Genomic DNA, 14426 nt, shown 5'->3' with positions numbered 1-14426 from the left:
CCATGTTGTTGGCTTACAACAATACACTTCTAACACTCTTCGAATGGGTGCAGCCTTTTCAACACAACGATGCACGAGTGTTTTGGCAGAGCACTCTGTCCCAGATGACGCTCGCAGATGGGTTGAAAATGAAACACCTTTTTTCAAAGTGTGCAGTGTATAATTCTGCTTCTGTGCCACTGCTGTTAGCTGTACTGTATCTGTCATCTCCTGGGTTCCCCCCGAGCCTCCCAGCTTCTACTGTAGCTGCTCCTGCTTTGAGACCAGCAGACTGCCTCCCGCCTCCTCTCTCCTCTTCTTCTGCTTCTCAGCGACTAACTCCTTCAGCAGATTCCCTTGTCAGCGCTAACCACCAACTAACCAGCTATTTTCCACCAGTGACTACCCTTTGCTAACTTCAGCAGCTTCTGGATCCAGCTTCTGCTTTTCACCCTCGCTGCTGAGCTCAGGCCCGACTAAAGTAATACTGGAAGTACAACAGTGCCCCCCCTTGTCAGCACTTACAACTGTCCACAAGTCATGTAGGGAGCTAGAATCTTCTAGAAGCCTCTGCTGCCCATCTGTGCTCTAACTGGATGACATCCACAGCTAACTAGCACGCGTTAGCATTCCCAGCTCCCATCCTGCTTCTTCTTAGTTCTGAACTCGACAAACTTTAGATCTCCTATATCCCAAAACCTGTTCTCATAACTCGACTGTTAGAACAGATGCTCCTGCTTTTCACTGTTCTTGCTTATCTATCGCGAGATAAGCGATCCCATGAGTCTGGTGTGCAGTATCTTTGCTTCTGCGGCTTCTAAAACATTATTTGTCTTCATTGATCACAAGTTCACTTTACTGTCTTGGCATCAATCTGTTTCATATGCTGTTTGTCTTTTCATCCGAGTCTCGTCTAACACTTGTGTGTGTTTGTTTGTTTTTCTTTTGTCTCGTGTTGAACTGTGATAATTGTAATAGCTCCAAAGCTTCTTAGAACTCCTACGTTCCCCCCGTGTCCTCAAATGCTCCGGCCTGTCACTCCTCTCTATACTCCTCCTCCCTCATCTACCTTTGTCTCCTCTTTGTCTCCTCCCTTTCATCCAAGCCATATCACTCATTTCTCTCTCCCCTCCCCTCCTGTTGTCTCTTCTCTCTCCTCTCTCTTTCACTTCACGTCTCCCCCTCCCACACCGCCTGTTACTCCTGTTCTCCCTCACTTTTTAACTCCATCTTACTCCCCATCTCTCCCCTCCTCCTCACCCCGAAGCCCTTGTAGCGGCTCCTCGTTCTTCTCTCCTCCTCCGTTTATTCCTCACTGCTTTCCTCCCTCTGCCCTCCCTCTGCCCTTGTCTCCTCCAGCTCCCTCTGTTTCTCCTCTCGCTCCTCACCCTTCTCCGCATGTTAAATCGTCTTCCCCTCTTCCCTCGCCTCCCCCTTTTCGCACCTCCCTCTCCACCTCTGCTCCTTCCTCTCCCACCTTCCCATCTCCTCCTCCCTTGCCACCTTCTCCAGTTGACATCCACCTTTCTCCTCATTTTCCCTCCCCTCCTCCCCCCTCTCCCTCTTTAACATGTCACTCCTTGCCTCCTCCACGTTCTCCTCCACATCTCCCCCTTTCTACCCCTTCATCCTCTCCCTTTCCTTCTCCCCCACCTCATTGTTCCCCTTGTCCTCCCCTAAATCATCACTCTGCTCCTCCCCCTTTACTTCCCACCTCCCCTCCCCCCTCCCCCCTCCCTCCTGGTGTCCCTTCGTACTTCAGGCGAGATCGTTCTGTTCCTGAATTCTACATTTAGATGCCTTTTTGTTGCTCTTCTCTTCTTTGCCTTTTGTTGAAACATACACAACTAACTTACCTGAATTCTACTCGAGCTTTTGCTCATACTTGAACATTAACCTATTATATAGTTATTGAGACCGTCCTCGTTCATTTCAATTGTCTGAAGTGCTTTTACAAAAGGCTTGGCTGACTAAATTGCCAGTTTGAAACTACAACAGTTCCTGAGGCACTTTGTGACGTTAGTGTGACTGTTCATGTCAAATTTATACGAATCCAGTACATGTGAAGTTTCTATCTTTTATATTCTGTCTTTGGCACTTTGGTTTCTCTGTTTCCATCTTGTGATGTTATCATGTGTCTACTCTGTACCGCTGGTCCAGCAGTCACACAGGAGTCCCCGCCTGTTTGTTGAAGAAGGAGAATCCTTAAAGCAGCATTCAGTATTGTTTTTGTGAGCCACTTTGGGGCATCACAACACCTGCGAAAGCACAACAAAGCTGACATGGCAAATATGTTATCAAGAAGTTTCATATCTACACATTCAGCAAATAAGAAGCATAATTAGCATTCTTCTGGAGTTGTGTCACTTTGCTTGTGTAAGTCCAATATTCACTCTCTTTTGGCTCCGTTTTCTAGCTGCTAATTGCTCCACTATGTTGACCGGGTGGTTGCAGAATGTGACTGTCTGTCCACAGAGAGTAATCACACTACACTACAGGTCCCTTCAGAGCTTTTTAGCTGCTTTTAGCTCTTTGATTTAGTTTGTTTTGCCCGCAGACTTAACTCTTGACATGAAGCAACTGTTTTTATTTAAAAGCGCTGATAAACCCACTGCACGCCACACGGCAGACAGATAATGTTAGTAACTAGGAGGTAAAAAGATAAACATCGTGGCTAAAGGACCACATATCTTCTCAGGAGTTGGTGGAGACCAAAACAGAGCTAAAAAAGAAGTGAGTTCTAAGTAAACACTCCCTTCCCATCACCAAAAGACTGGCAGATGAAGCTAGCAACTAGCCGATATCTCAAGTTGGTAGAGACCAAAAACAGGGTTAAAGAAGAGTGAATATTGGACTTACATTCATCTGTTGGACACAAATACGACTGCAAACGAATGATAAAGTTTCTCTGTGTCTGCTTGATGTGTAAGTTCACCATATGAGCTTCAAAGGGTGATAATATTTCAATGTTGTGTTCGCAGCTTGTTCTGCTGCCGCCTAGTTGCCAAAAACAAATCACAGGTTAAAAGTGTATTGGGGTTACACCTGTCTGACTTTTGAACAAAAGCTAGATGTTACAAGTGTTTCTCATTTCATCACCTCCACCACTCAACCCACCCTTCCCTCCTTCCCTCCCCTGTTTTTTGTCTCTCCCTCCCTCTTCGATCCCCTCACCCTCTAATCCTTTACTCCTGCCATCCACCCAGGATACGACAATATAGATCTGGAGCTGCAAACCCCCACAGACCTGAACTACCAGCCCCCCACTCCGCTTCGCTCAGACGACTTCTTTAGCGAAGGCGAAGCTAGCGCAGACTCCCCTAGCAGGATCACGCTTACTAGACCTAGCGACCTCTCTCTCACTCAGACCACCAGTACCTCCAGCAGCGACCCCCCCACAGTCGCCGCTGGCCCCACCTTCAGTGCCCCGCAGCCCCCTATCGTTGGGGCCGAAGATACAACCTGGACCGCTGGAGAAAGAGATTATGAGAGGCCAGATAATGACAGACGGTCAGTAGAGCAATTAGGAAAGGGAACAGACGGGCATGCGGAGGCCTTAGAGAAAGAACTGAAGGCAGGGCTTGTTTTGGAGCGTCAGGGAGAAGATGCTGCCTCAGACACCGCTCATGGAAATGGAAGGCAGGAAGAAGAAGAAGAGGAGGAGATGACTCCGGAGAGGCTGCAGAGTCTGCTGGATGACATAAAGCAGGAGGGAGGCTTGGAGGACGAGGAGATGACAGAGGAGAGGATGAATGAGATCCTCGAACAACTGCATCAAGCAGAAAAAGACGTGTGTTCAGTTCCAGGCTGGAGATGCGAGACGTCCGGCGCGATCGTAGAGTCGGCAGCCACTGGCCACAGCCCCGGCACCGAGGAGGGCAGGTAGGATCTCTTTTCTTTTAAACTCTGTTTACAGATTTACACACCTTGGTGTTTCTCAATCTGGTAGTTTTACGAGCACTGTATTTCACTCCTCTGCAGCCCCGACAGTCTGGCTGATTTGTTGGAGCAGCCTCCGGCTCAGACCGGCAGACAGAACGGAGGTCACATCGACGCAGCGATTGAAGAAAAGGAGAAGGAGGCCAAGAGGAAAGGATCTCAGGAGGACAGCAGCACAGCGGGACCAAGCAGAGGCCGGCAGGAGGGAGGTGAAAGGTCACAGCACAAAGTCCAGGTGAGAGTCGCTCTTAGGGTGTGTCAGCTGACATTTATTTACTTGTTTATATTTTGTAGAAATGTATGCATAAACACATTATGTCTGTGGCCTTGAAAAAGGCCTGTTTTATACAGAATGTTAAGCCTTAACTTCAGTTGTAGTGGGTTTAAAATGAAGAATGTAAGCTTACGTATTTTATTTTAACTTTCCACAAAGTCATAAATTGAAGACTCATACACACCCACTTGCTCATCAATGTAACAATGCTACTGGGCTGCCTTCGTCAGGAGAGTGTTAGAGCTGACGAGTCCAGCTCCGATGAGGAGACCACTGTCACCACCAGGGTGTACCGCAGACGAGTCATACTCAAGGTGTGTAAGGTCTGGTGTGTGGACAGCTCGAGGCAGAGTGAACCTGCATAAAGCTTTGAGACTCTGTGTGTGAAGGAGACTGAGTCACAGAAATAGATTGTGACGTTAGGCTGTGCTGGTTTGTGTTTGTCAGCCTTTGTGTGTTTTATAGAGTGAAAGTATGTTTGTTATGTTTGTGTGCAGCTGTAAGTTTTATAGGATAAAGAATGTATCATAGAGAGGTTTCCATCCAAACTTTTATTTTCAACTTGCACATAAAAAGTCTGAGTGGAAAGTCTTGAGTCAAAATATCACAAAAGGTTTTTAGGCTTGGCTGAGGTGGAAGAGTTTGTTTGTAGATAAAAATACAAAAAGTGCAATGGAGCCGGATTATTATTAATAAATCATGACTTACTGTTTCACTGAAGAGAATAAAACTAGGAGCAGATAAGAGAATGTAACACTGGTCTGCAAAGTATTAGTGAAATGTCCCAAATATTTTCCCCCAAAAATTTGGAAAATGTCAGTTAAATGTCGGAAACATTTTACCAAAAATATTTGTAAAATATCCAAAACATATTGTTAAAAATTCAGAATAATGTCTGTAAAATAATAGTAAAATTACAAAAACATTTTACGAAACATATTTACATATTATTTCCCAGAAAATGTAAGATATGTATTAATTATATTCGTAAAATCATATTTAAAATGTCTGAGAAATATTAGTGAAATGTCCAGAACATTTTCCAAAATTCTTTTGTAAAATATCTGAAAAATTGTAGTAATACAATTTGTAAAATGTCCAAAAAATGTTTAAATAAATATTGGTTAAATATCTGAACAACACATAATTTACCATTTCCATAATGTAAGGTTTTTGATTACATCATCTTGTTGCGCTTTCTTCTTCTGCAATGATTTAATGGCACCCGACTCAGGACCATCAACTGTTTATCTTCGTTTGCCTCGACACCTAATAGTCACATAAGAGTAGTGGATGGAAACACTCATTCCTATTTTCTTTGGATGGAAACTTGACTATAGCTGCATAGAGGTGTGTGTGTGTGTGTGTGTGCGTGTGTTTAGTCTTGCTATAGCATGAAGTGCTACTCACTGCTTGTTGGGGTGAGCACCAGCTGTGATGTTTGGTGTTGCTGCCTGGTTGGTGGCCTGTTGGTTGTGCTGTGTTTGGCTCATGTATAGAGAATAGTGATGTTTGTTATCATGATTCTGAGGCTGGATTTACACAGAAAATCTGTAAAAGTTATGTTAAAACCTCCATCTTGGTGTCCATGAGTCTACTGAAAAGACTCTAAAGCCTTTAGATGTCTGCTCACTCTTAATTCAAACTGAATAAGAGCATCAACTACATGTTTGAATTGTAATGTACAGAACAGATAACATATTACTTTTGAGCTGCAGCTAATAATTATTTTCATTATCGATGAATCTGATGATAATGTTCCTGATGAATCATTCTTTACGATGTCAGGACACAGTTTGTCGGAGCAGGGTGATGCTGCAGCTCTAACATACAGATGGTCTGTCTCTGTGTAAATGGAGCCTCAGTTGAGCCGACAGTGTGAATATTTGCTTGTGTGGTTGTTACTGTGGAGTGAGGAAATTCTCTCTTGTTAGAAATTGAAGGAAAAAGTCATCGTCGTACAAAGTTTGCAGCTTTTTTAGTTTGTTATACTCCGGACACGTCTGCTTGAAGCTGTTGGCCTTTTGCAGTGATTTTACGGCACAGTATGTTCTTAATTATAATGATTTTTACATGCATTTAAAGCAATAAACCATAGCTTTTGTAATTCGTACTCTGTGTCTCTGCTACTGCCGGTGTGCGTTTTGAAGTTTGTGTTTCAGAGCCGTATTAAAATGTTGAGACAGCTTGTGTGATACTCTGGCATCAGTTGGGTTTCAACATGTAAAATAAAAACTGAAGAAAGCAAAACATTGTCATGCTAGTCCTGCATCACAGACAGTCATGGATGTTTTTTATCTTTCCGAAAATTTATAATAATGAAACTGCGCTTAAGAAAATCTTTATTCTTGATTTTAACAGCGGGAAACCCATCGGCTGTGGCAGACGTCTGTTTGTGTCCTCTGTATTCTAAATAACCAGATGAATAACAGTCTTACAGATAACCTCTCAAACCTCTTCCCAACCTCTACCCCTCCCCCCCTCCATCTCTCATCTTCCACTCGTCTTTTAACCCTCCATCCCTCCATCCCTTCACCTCAGGGAGAGGAGGCCAAAAACATTCCTGGAGAGTCTGTGACGGAGGAGCAGTTCACAGATGAAGACGGGAATCTGGTCACCAGAAAAGTAACCATCCTCACCCTCCTCCATCACCTGTCGCATCTTCATCCTACAGCTCTCTCACACACACACACACACACACACACACACAGACCCGTGTTTCCCTAGTAATATTCCAAATGGCAAAAGTAGATGCATACAGACACAGACACATTGATGCATGAACACACACTTCTACACAGTACAGTAACACTGTCGTCTCATACACACACACCTCCTCACCAAATGCTTTCCTGCTTCCCTCCCACCCCTCCCCCCCACCTCCTCCCCCCCTCCTGACATGTTCTGCCCCCTACAGGTGATCAGAAAGGTGGTGCGCCGTGTGTTCAACACGGAGGACAGGAGGGAAAGTGAGGGCGTAACTGTTACAGAAGAAGGAGCTGCTGCTGGTTTTGGTGGTGGTGGTGGTGGAGCAGGCGCTGCTTCTTCAGCAGGAGCTACGGGGGGGAAGGGCAAGAAGAGGGGCAAGCGCTCCCGACAGGGCAACAAGGCTGAGAAGTCCGGAGAGAAAACTGAGGTTGGCGTTAGAAACCAACCGCCGAACTTAAGTCACCTGAGGATTGCAGTTTGTTGCGTGCTGTGTAATAGAGTAGTAACAATGGCCTGTACACATGTGTTGTGTTGTGTGTTTCCTCTGTACTGCACTGTATCAGTAGAACCAACCCACAGTCATACAGTCCTGGCCTGTTGCTTGGACTTGAGAACTACTAATATAATGTGTTTCAACTAATATAGAAACGATAATTATTGTTCTCTTTTAACATGTCTTGACGCATGTGTGATTTGGACGCCCTCTTTTCTCTCCTGAAACTCGTCTCTCTTGCAGCGTGCTGCCTGTCATCTCCTCGACTGAGCTTCATTAACACTCGCGGCTCATATTTAGTCTGAGCACAAAGCTAACTTTAGTTTTCTCTTTGTTTTGTCTTTTGACCCTCACTGCTGTCCTCGCTCTCGCTCTGCCAAGCCTGGAGGCAACGGCAGCAAGAAACAAGGGAAGAAGAGTCAGTCATAACAGTAGAGCTCTCCACTGAACCAGGTAAGAGCTTCACACCTATTATAATCCACTCAAGTCAATGAATATCAATCTGTTGAGCCAAACCAGTAGAATGGTCACAATGTTGCTCTATAATGTTCTTTTTGGAAATGTAAAATACATTTAGCAACTAGCGCATCAAGGAGTAGTCTGACATTTTAGGAAATATGTTTATTTGCATTTTTTACAGATCTAATCAGATCCGTGGCGTTTCAGATTCACAGCATGAGTTCATTCGCAGCGCCTCAGATTTTAATTGAAGTCTGTGATCATTCACCCTCCAGGTTCACTGACGTCCGCCCGCGACACAAAACAAACGCACCAATGGGAGGAAAAACAAGACTGGAAGCCTCGTCAATCGGCCAAAACAACGTGTCTGAAGCTTTCACTTACAACGCATGGTTTTTCAGCAAGACAAACGCAAAACAAGTTACTTTTTCTTTGATTTCGCATGAGCATGTCACCAAAAACTCACTCACTGTTGTGGAAACGACACCGGAAAAAGGACACGCGTGGACGTGAGCTGGAGCTTTATCTTCCACGAATGAGAGGCGCCTGTGTGACCAAAGATGGCACAAGAAACGAGGAAAACTAAACGCTGACAGATAAGGAAGACGTGTGATTCACTCTCTCCCAAACACTCGCCTTACATGCTCTATTTTCTCCTCCTGGACCCGCAGTATTGGGGTGTACCATGTGGTTCTTTTTTTAAAAATGAAATATAATATTAAATGGGTGATTTTTGTTGTATATAAATGACACTGTATAAAATCTTTAAACGAAAAAAAAAAAAAAAAATCAGTAGCTTCACAGATTGTTTATGCACTGATTTGAGTTGAAGCTTTGCAGAGTCGGTGCATTTGTATCGAGAGGTCGACACTGTCTGAGCAGCCTTGAGTGTGCGACCCGATGCTCTTCCCCAAACCAATACGAAAGGAACAAAAAAAACACGCTGTATGTTAACGAGAAACGAACGGACGCAAAACAAATGAACCGCTTGATTTTAAACAAAGGACGTTTCTTTAACAGCTTCTTCCGCTCTTGTCTGTGGAACTTTGTCTTCAGAGAGATAATATTTTGCTGCATGTGACGTCACTTTATTTGATTTTCCTCCTGATTCAAAAGCACTGTAATACAATTAGAGATGGTACTGCTGTCCTTGTGAGCACTCATAACTCAAACATCTGTCATATATATCTGTTTTTATTTAGTTTTTTACGGAAATTAAAACGCACACACGCTCCGCATAGCAAAGCTTCAGGAAGGTACTGACGGTGTCCCCAAATGTAACCTGCAGACTGGAACATTGTGTTATCTCCTAACAGCTAGCAGCCCTGTGTGTGTGTGTGTGTGTGTGTGTGTGCATCATCAAATACAAATGTCTATCTGTGAGGCCATTACGCATACTAGAAGTGTACATTTTAAGATGTGCTGTGATTTTAAAAAGGGGACTTTTATTTTGACGGTGTGATGACTTCTATCTTTATTTAACAGGTTCTAATTACATGAAAACAAGGAATCTCTTTTTTAGCCCCATCATCCAAATATTGTTCTTTTTGTTTACGGTTAAATGATCACACATTGTTAAAAATCTCATCTGTGTAATTTCTTTCTTTCTTTCCGTTTGTCTTTTTTCATACAAAACCACCCTCAGCATCCATTGTTGATGATAAATCTGGTACCAACATGTATGACAAACCAACATAGCCTACACTGGATGACCCAATTATTTAAACAGAAAAATAAACTGTGTTTAAACTGAACGACTGAGTTTGTTTTTGCCACATTATGCAATCTGTGGAGCCTTCAAGAAAACAGAATCCAGCTTCACAGTAAGAGCCTCTCAGATGAGGGGCGTTGGATTCATCATGGACCGTGGTCGAAGAAGAATGTAGATCCTTTCCTAGTAAATGTAATAATACCACACTGAACAGGTAAAAGTCATAGTATAGTATGTCATAAAGATATCTTACAAAATTCATACATTAAATGGTCATAGTTCAGGTTGTGTGAAACATACGAGTTATAACAGTCGGCCTCCATGTTTAGATTAAATACATCAGGAAATATTATTATACTTTATAAATGATAACATAAGACACCATGTGTATATAACAAGTAGATATGCATGTCAGACTGGCGTTGTTTCATCACTTTTCTTTTTGATGTGAGCAGTTTTAAAATGTATCATTTAAAGGAATAGTTCAACAAAAAGAAAAAATATATATTTTTGCTTTCTTTCCATCAGCCAGATTTACAGGTTTATAAGCGAAGCTAACCACGCTATTAACCCGGCTCCATACAAACACACAGACGTGAGGTTATAGGGCTGCGACTAACACTTAAGTACAATGGTTCTACATAACTGAACGAGACAAAGTTCCCTCTGAGACACAGTAGAAAAAGAAAGTTTGAACTGAGCATGAAAATGTTCTCAGATTTAAGATTTAGAGGCTACAAACCATGTAAACCAGACTGAGATGAATTGAATAAAATATAAAGAGATCAACAGGAGAAAGCAAGATCGACAGCATAACCGCAGTAAATATACCATAACAAATGTCAGAAAATATCAAAAAATGCAAATTTCCAAAGTCCAAAACCCCCCAAATTATCCATTTACTATGACACACAAACACACCGAGATGCTGGAACAAGGCAACGTCCGGTATTTTTGCTTGAAAGTCGACATCGAAAAAATGAAGCAATCCACAAAATAGTCACCAAATAAGTTTCTGTCGATCGATTCATCGGCTGAGTGTTCCATTAGACAGAAAGCAAATTTGCGTATCTGCTTAAAATGTTGAACAATTCCCTAAACAGACATCAAAGACTCGTCAGCCGCGTGGATTCCTCCTCGTGAGACTGAACGTGTCTCTTCAGATCCTCCTTCCTCGCGAACCCTTTGCCGCAGACGCTGCAGCCGTGCGTTCGATCCCCCTCGTGGGTGCCCATGTGTTTGGCCAGCGAGCCGCTCGCCGTGAAGCTCTTCCCGCAAACGTTGCACAGATACGGTTTCTCCCCCGTGTGGGACCTCATGTGGATCTTCAACGCCCCGCTCTTGTAGAACTTCTTCTCGCACACGCCGCAGCGGTGCGTGGACTCCCCCGTGTGGATCATCATGTGCGTTTTCAGGGTCCCCCTCTGTCGGAATCCTTTCCCGCAGACGCTGCAGAGGAACGGTTTCTCCCCCGTGTGGATCCTCATGTGAGCCGTCATGTATTCTTTGAAGCTGAAGCTCTGGCCGCACACGCTGCAGACGTACGGTTTCTCCCCCGTGTGGGCTCTCATGTGCCCCATCAGGTTCCCGTTCTGAGCGAACGCTTTGCCGCAGACGTTGCAGACGTACGGCTTCTCCCCCGTGTGCGTCCTCATGTGCATCTCCAGTTGTTTGTGGCTGTCAAAGTGTTTGCCGCAGACCTCGCAGTCGTTCGTTTGGACGTACGTTTGCAGGTGAAGCCTCAAGCCGTCATCGGACTCGAAGCGTTTCCCGCACACCCCGCAAAGATCTGCATCATCCTCGTCTTCTTGCACGTGCTTCAAAAAAGAGGCTCTGTAGCAGAAATACTTGCCACAGACTTTACAGCGGTATTTCAGATGCGATAAATCCCTGAAATCCTTGTTTTTAAGTCCTTTAGGTTTGTTTGATTCTTTCGTTTTTGACTTTTGTAAACAAGGTCCGTCTTTGGTCTCATCTTTGTCGCTGCCTCCGTCATCACCATCGCTTCCTCCGCTGTCCTTCCACTTCTCATCACTGTCACCCGCTTCACTCTCAGCGCCAGAGCACTCCGCCTCGGACTGTTTGTCCTCCGTCTGATCCCTGCAGCTGTTCTCTTCGCTGTGGGTTTGTAAATGCACCTTCAAGCTCTCGTCAGAGTCCAGATGTTTCCCGCAGGCTCCACACAGATCGGAGCTCTGTTCGTGCACGAGTACGTGTTTCAGAAAAGAACGTTTGTAGCGGAAAAACTTTCCGCAAACTCTACAACAACTCTGTCCTGTAAGTTGGATCTTGTTTGTTGCAGAAATTTTACTTTCCTGTATTTTAATTTTCTTCCCAGCGACACTTTTGAGGAAAGACCTTCCACACATTTCGCAATAATCCTCGGCCTGGCTTTGTCTCTGAAATGTTTTTCTTTTGTTTGATTTGAGATGTTTCTCGTTTATCTGACAATCATTATCGTCACTCGCAGCGTCTGAATTGTCTGATGAGAGAACCTCGTGGTCGCTCGGCGGCAGCGTCTCTGTCTCCATCACAGTCGAGGTTCCCTTTTCTGCTCTTTGTGTTTGGTGAAGATGTGAAGGTTTACCGTGGATAACGTCACAGTCTGTCTCCGTAGACGCGTCTCTAATCTGTGGTAGACCTGATGTTTTCTGGACCTGACTGGAGCTCCTGCTCTGCTCAGAGGAAGCGTCCTTTCCACAGTTCAACCTAGAGAGCGGCAGTCTGTCTGAAGAGAAGATCGAAGAGAAAATTCAGCACGGAAACACTGAAACTAGAATAAATACCAACACCAAGGCCATAACAATGTTTTCTCTAAACAAACGTTATTGTGCCGTTACCTGGGTTTTAAATCACTTTAAAGGCGAGTTATGATGACAAGTTAAATGTTATTGACAGGAAACAAAATCAAAGACATCTATATGACTAATTCTAGCAATATAACCTTTATTAAATGTATAATATACCTGTTCCGTGTACATTCGTCTCCGTTTCCAATGAGACGCTCATCGGCTGGCGTTTACGTTCGATCTCCTCGTGGGAACTGGAGACTTCTGCCTCGTAATCTCCCAACATTTTCTCCAGAATCCTAAAGATCTCGTCAGTGACCGCCGACAGCCGCTCGTGTACAGCTGCCCTCTGCTGCTCGGGGGACATATCTGGAGGAATAAATTGGGGAAATCAGGCATAATTCGGAAATATTTTAAGAATAATTCAGCTGTAAACTGACCCAGTGGTGGAAAGTAATTGGCTTAATTTACTCAAGTATAATTTTGAAATAGGGGGAATATTGTAAATGTACCTCTACTCCATTCATTTATAAATAAAGAGTTACATTGCTATTCAGATAAAAAATATAAAATATCATGCACAAATAAATGATGGTGGTTTATTATGTATTATTGTGTATGAAGATATTTTAACTCTTGGTTAAAATCACAAGCTATTCAGCAGTAATGAAGTGATTAAAATAAGCTCCTCCTCCTTTACCAATAACTATAATTCAATAATATAACATCCATATTATTCTGCATAATGTGTAGTCTAACATTTTATATTTTGATGCAAATTTTGTAATTTGACGTCAGTAAAACTTTTGAATACTTGTAACAGAATACTTTTGCACCGTGGTATTGCTACTTTTACTTAAGTAAAAGATCTGAGTACTTCCTCCACCACTGAAAGTACCTGAAATGTGCATGTAAGTGTCGCACTTAACTAAGTAAAAGATGCTGTCTTGATCACAACCTGATGGTGGAGTGATAAGAGGACATACATGCGTCATATAAAAGCAGGTGGTGCAGGTATCTCTAAGAACGTGTCCCGTGTTTACAAACCTGAAGTGAGCTGCAGAGTCTCCTCCACAGAGCGGAATATTTCCTCCGCAGCCGCCTCCAGTCTCTCGGCCACCAGCGCCTTCACGGCCTGCAGTCTGGACATCATGGACCGGCAAAAGTGTCTCTTCAACCGGGGAGCATCGTGTGCACTTCAACACACTTTAACGGGCACAACAACGACACTAGGGATGTAGCTGCTGCCAAGCCATAGTACTTCCGGGTCCGTCTTCTTCGTGTGCTTCAAAAAGCTGACGGTTGATGGTGAAACACCGCTATCCTCTGTTCTTAGATGGTGTTACAACGATTAATGTCCCCGTAGGCCACTTGGGTCTTTTACTTATTAAGTAAAACTAGCAAAAGTACCAAAATTAAAAGTACTCATTATGAAAAAGGGCCATTTCAGAATAACGTATATATTATATTTCTGGATGATGCATTAATGTGTTCATCAGGTGGAGTTAATATTCATTACTTTATACTGCTGTGTAGCTTGTGAATTCCACCAAGGGATCAATAAAGTTGTATCTGTATTTGTAATAATACACCCTAATCTATTGATTGATTATATGTTTGTATTATCAATCTGAAGTCAACTTAGAGTATATGAGTAAAAGTACTTCATTGCTTTCCACCATTAGGTACTTTGCTTGAGTATTTTCACATTATGCAACTTTACACTTCAACTTTACCACATTGCTGAAGCCAATATTGTACTTTTTACTGCACATGTATTTCATAACTTAAAGCTACTGTGAGGACTGGCAGCAGCGGCAGTAACTACAGCTGAATAAATAGTGGAGTAGGAGTACCTTACAAAAGAAATACTCAATTAAAGTACTAAAGTACAGTACTTTAACCGCTGTCTCTAACAGTAGTAACATTAAAATGAGCTAAAATCTATCTCATTAATTCATTCAGTCACTTTGAAACAACAAAAAATTATGAATGAACCATTTAGGTAATCAGCCACTTATCTATCTGTGTGTGTGTGTGTGTGTGTGTGTGTGTGTGTGTGTGTGTGTGTGT

General features: G+C 43.3%; 2 protein-coding genes across 2 annotated transcripts in view; one reads left to right on the top strand and one right to left on the bottom strand.

Annotated features, from left to right (window-relative positions):
* LOC116381164 (ankyrin-3-like) overlaps nt 1-9607 on the top strand; it is an 87655-nt gene extending 78048 nt beyond the window's left edge. Inside the window, exons 46-52 of the mRNA XM_031843053.1 lie at nt 3186-3861; nt 3961-4153; nt 4423-4506; nt 6734-6817; nt 7110-7328; nt 7776-7847; nt 8129-9607. Coding sequence (XP_031698913.1) covers nt 3186-3861; nt 3961-4153; nt 4423-4506; nt 6734-6817; nt 7110-7328; nt 7776-7823 — 1304 coding nt within the window. The 3' untranslated portion in view covers nt 7824-7847; nt 8129-9607. The remainder of the gene's footprint in view (nt 1-3185; nt 3862-3960; nt 4154-4422; nt 4507-6733; nt 6818-7109; nt 7329-7775; nt 7848-8128) is intronic.
* Nucleotides 7992-13609, bottom strand: LOC116381165 (zinc finger protein 2 homolog). Its single transcript, XM_031843055.1, has 3 exons — nt 13401-13609; nt 12531-12722; nt 7992-12292 (listed from the first exon to the last, which is right to left on the bottom strand). The coding sequence occupies exons 1-3, from the start codon at nt 13504-13506 to the stop codon at nt 10671-10673; spliced, it is 1920 nt and encodes a 639-aa protein (XP_031698915.1). The 5' UTR covers nt 13507-13609; the 3' UTR covers nt 7992-10670.
* Nucleotides 13610-14426: the final 817 nt, after the last annotated feature.

Source organism: Anarrhichthys ocellatus, unplaced genomic scaffold (assembly GCF_004355925.1).
Source record: "Anarrhichthys ocellatus isolate YVR2014 unplaced genomic scaffold, GSC_Weel_1.0 scaffold4, whole genome shotgun sequence".
In the NCBI taxonomy this organism is placed as follows: Eukaryota; Metazoa; Chordata; class Actinopteri; order Perciformes; family Anarhichadidae; genus Anarrhichthys; species Anarrhichthys ocellatus.
This window is presented reverse-complemented; position numbering and strand designations above follow the sequence as displayed.